The 3487-nt window shown below is 50.8% G+C and overlaps 2 protein-coding genes across 2 annotated transcripts; one reads left to right on the top strand and one right to left on the bottom strand.

Annotated features, from left to right (window-relative positions):
• Positions 1 to 34: 34 nt before the first annotated feature.
• VTN00DRAFT_4884 (uncharacterized protein) lies at positions 35 to 1223 on the top strand (the record flags this gene model as incomplete). Its single annotated transcript, XM_069431355.1, has 2 exons — positions 35 to 64; positions 111 to 1223. The coding sequence occupies 2 exons, from the start codon at positions 35 to 37 to the stop codon at positions 1221 to 1223; spliced, it is 1143 nt and encodes a 380-aa protein (XP_069290399.1).
• Positions 1224 to 2173: 950 nt separating this feature from the next.
• VTN00DRAFT_4883 (uncharacterized protein) lies at positions 2174 to 3188 on the bottom strand (the record flags this gene model as incomplete). Its single annotated transcript, XM_069431354.1, has 2 exons — positions 2174 to 2622; positions 2924 to 3188. The coding sequence occupies 2 exons, from the start codon at positions 3186 to 3188 to the stop codon at positions 2174 to 2176; spliced, it is 714 nt and encodes a 237-aa protein (XP_069290398.1).
• Between the last annotated feature and the right edge of the window lie 299 nt (positions 3189 to 3487).

Here is a 3487-nt window from a genome sequence, read left to right as displayed (position 1 = left end):
CCCAACCCGGGGAGCAACCGATAGGGGATAGGGTATGGGCGGAGACCAGCGGAAGGGGGCCGTGGTCCCTAGGGCAGCACCTAGCCCGCCAACTGGCTGGGATTTTGCAGATTGACCCCTCTGGAGGTTTTGAGGAGACAGTTGAAGCCTTCCCTAGCACCTTCCCAGGCTTAATCAGGGTCCTACCCGCTGAGGAAGCCTACCAAGCAGCTGGGGCAACGCGCCCTGGGCTCACCCTCTGGTCAGACGGCTCCCGGCTGGAGGATGGGCGCACAGGAGCGGGGATTGCATGGCGGAACCCCCGGGGGTCTTGGCAAACCCGGGAGATCCCCCTGGGGGCGGGGAAGGAGGTATTTGATGCGGAACTGGTCGGGGTCTACCAGGCCCTGCAACTAGCCCAGGGGATTGGAGGCCGGGGCCCAGTCACAGTGCTGCTGGAATCCAGGGCCGCCATAGACAGACTCCAGTATCTAGGAATAGGCCCCGGGCAGGCACTAGCCATGCAGGCACATGAGGCAGCCCGGAACCTTCAGGCGCGGGGCCGGCAAACCACTATTCAATGGGTCCCCGGGCACAAAGGCATAGAGGGGAATGAGCAGGCAGATCGAGCAGCCAAGCGGGCAGCAGCCAGATCCCCGCAGGGGGGCTCTGGGGAGCTGTCGCTGGCCTATACCCACAGGAGCCGCACAGAAGTCATGAAGGCCCGGAGGCAGAGCTGGCTGGCTCAGGCCCTAGCCCGCAGGTCCCGAGGGGCCCAGAGAGCCTACCGGCCCCAACAGGGGTGGAAGCAGGACCCTGTCGCGGCGGCAGCACCCAAGAAGATAGCTAGCCGCTACTTTCAACTCAAGACAGGACATGCTGCTATAGGGACCTATCTAAAGCGGATACAAGCTCAAGAGTCAGAGGCTTGCAGGGGCTTCCAGGCCCCTAAGGAGTCCATCCGTCACCTACTGTTTGAATGCAGGCAGTGGCGGAGACAGCGGGGAATCCTCTACCAAGCCCTGGATAGGGTGGGTGTGGCAATACCTACTGCAGCAGAGGATCACCCAGAAGGCCAATTACTAGGGCACCCCAAAGCCACAAAAGCTCTGCTACAGTTCCTAGCAGACACTACAGTAGGCTGCCTCCCAGGGGATCTGGCCCAGGCAGCAGAAAGGGCCCGGAAGGATGATGAATGGGGATTAGAAGCCCTAGAGGAAGCAGAAAAAATTGAAGATGGGTAATAGATAGGGGCAGCCTGGGAACAGACTGGGTGACGCCCATACTGGCTTGAAAACAAGGAGAGCCTATACAGCTCAAAAGCCCTATGTAGATAGACAGTCTAGGGCGAGGAAAAGGTCAAGAATGATCATAGATGGGGGTGTAGCCCCAGGGACTAGATAGGGGCAATAAGTTCAGAATGAGAATTGCAGCCCAGGGGTCAGGGTCTATCATAGCCGGAAGGCTCTATATGGACGTTAAACTTGATTAATAATAATAATAATAATAAGGGCCACAAAATCGTCCCTGTTAGCACCATGCTCTTGTTTTCCTCTCGTGCCAAAATATATTATTCTTTTTTTCAGGCCATGGTGTTCTCTTTCATGGGTGAAAAGCAAGGATCCTACAGGCACATCTCAGCCACGATGGACTTGTCATTCGAAAATCTCAGCTACGACTTTTCGACCGTGGAGAAGGCCAAATCTCATATCGAGTTGTTCTTACAGTATATGGCAAGTGATACGGTTGGTGATACCAGGCACTTGAATGCAGTTTAATTATTACTTGATGAATCCGTGATAGGAAATCAAATCGAAGATATCCACGATCTGTGACTGGTGGTAAAGATGTTTCATGAGATCGAGGCCTGGATTGCAATACCCGCAGTAGGTAGATATAGCAACCAAATATCATACTGGATAGAAAATGAATGATGAAGGCTTTCACCTAATCCAATAATTGCAATATGCCATGAAAATATATCTGTATATAAAATCAACTGCACGCTAGGAGCTATTGTTGGAATATAAGGTCGGAATCCTGCAAGAACACTAGGTAGCGTTGCCTTTTTAGTTCAGCGGCTATCCACTAATACCAAAATTGCGAAGAGCTAATAGAGCGTGAGGAGTGTCGAATTAATGCCAAGAAACTGTTTCACAAGAAGGCCTTTCAAAGAACTTTCAAGGAATGAACATTACGTATGCTTCTTCCACTCCGCAAACCAGTACTTCCTGTTCCAATGACTTTTCACGTATCTGTGCCTCATGTCGGAGCCCCGCCCGTCTGTCTGTTTCCCGTTGGCATCTAGGAGCTCCATCTCAGAGAGCCGGTAACGATCTTGGGAAAGATACAGAGAAATATAACCGCAAAGAAACGGCTCAGTGGTGTTCAACATCTGAGGATGCTTGGATAGGACCTTTCGAACATTGTGCACATTCTGGACCACGTTGGCGCACGTCGAACGCAGAGCGTCGAGAGAGCTCATGGACTGGGCTTGGGCAAGATTGCATATGAAGTTCAATCGCTCCGAGCCAATCACCGACTCTTTGTAAAAGGAGAAGATGTCATTCACGTAGTTGATGAAGTCAATCAGGTCGGGAATAATGGGGAGAAAGATCTCGAGGTGCGATTTCTCTGGATAGACTTACTCGGGAAACGTCATATGAACATGAGCCTCTGCAATTCCAGTTTTGCCACGCAAGAACCGAGGAAAATTCCTTGTATCGGCGGGCACCTTTATCTTGCCATCGTATTTCTGTTCGAGAATGCACCAATGTATGAATGAAATCGTGGATGTCGTGATCATTGCGCCCCTATAGGGTCCAAATAGTTTCTCAAATTCCTGCAAGAACTCGACAAGGGACTGGAGAACGGGTTATTTTTGTGGTTTATGTGTAATCAGATTATTCTGGAATACTTCAAAGGCATCTTGAATCTCGCCTGCAATATCGTCGATGAAGAACGTATGTGGCGAAGATAGCGTGTGCTATCTGCACCTCCCTGGACAGGTACGGATAGCACATTCCTAGGCCTGGTGACATCGCTTTTGTCTTTATATTGGGGTCCCATGGCTGCCGTTCGAAGTAGCTCGTCACGGGTGCCTGGGGAGAGAAGTTTAATCCCCATGTGGGCATCCTGTACCCGATTTCAAGAATGAAGTTGGACAAAATCTCGGCATATTCCTCCTTGGAAATAGAAGAAGCGGCCATGGCGCAATGTTGTGGAAACAAAACAGCATAGAGATCTGGCTTAGTGCTTTCTAAAATGGTCTAATACTTCTCCCAAGCCAGGAACCCCGTTTATTGGCAGCGAAGCAAACTGTCAGGCGTTGAAATGGACCGGGTCAACTAGTCCTTGAATTATAAGCAACATGATGAAAATATTCAGGGCACGTGGTAAGAGGATAAGTATAACAATGATATGTAGAGGATTTGGATTGAGCGTGTGCTGGTCTCTGGGACGAAGGGTCCAGTGGGGTCTATACAGATCCATCTGCCATGTCCGACAA

The sequence above is a fragment of the Thermoascus crustaceus genome, assembly GCF_041956765.1.
Source record: "Thermoascus crustaceus strain CBS 181.67 unplaced genomic scaffold VTN00scaffold_2, whole genome shotgun sequence".
NCBI classification, from domain to species: Eukaryota; Fungi; Ascomycota; class Eurotiomycetes; order Eurotiales; family Thermoascaceae; genus Thermoascus; species Thermoascus crustaceus.
This window is presented reverse-complemented; position numbering and strand designations above follow the sequence as displayed.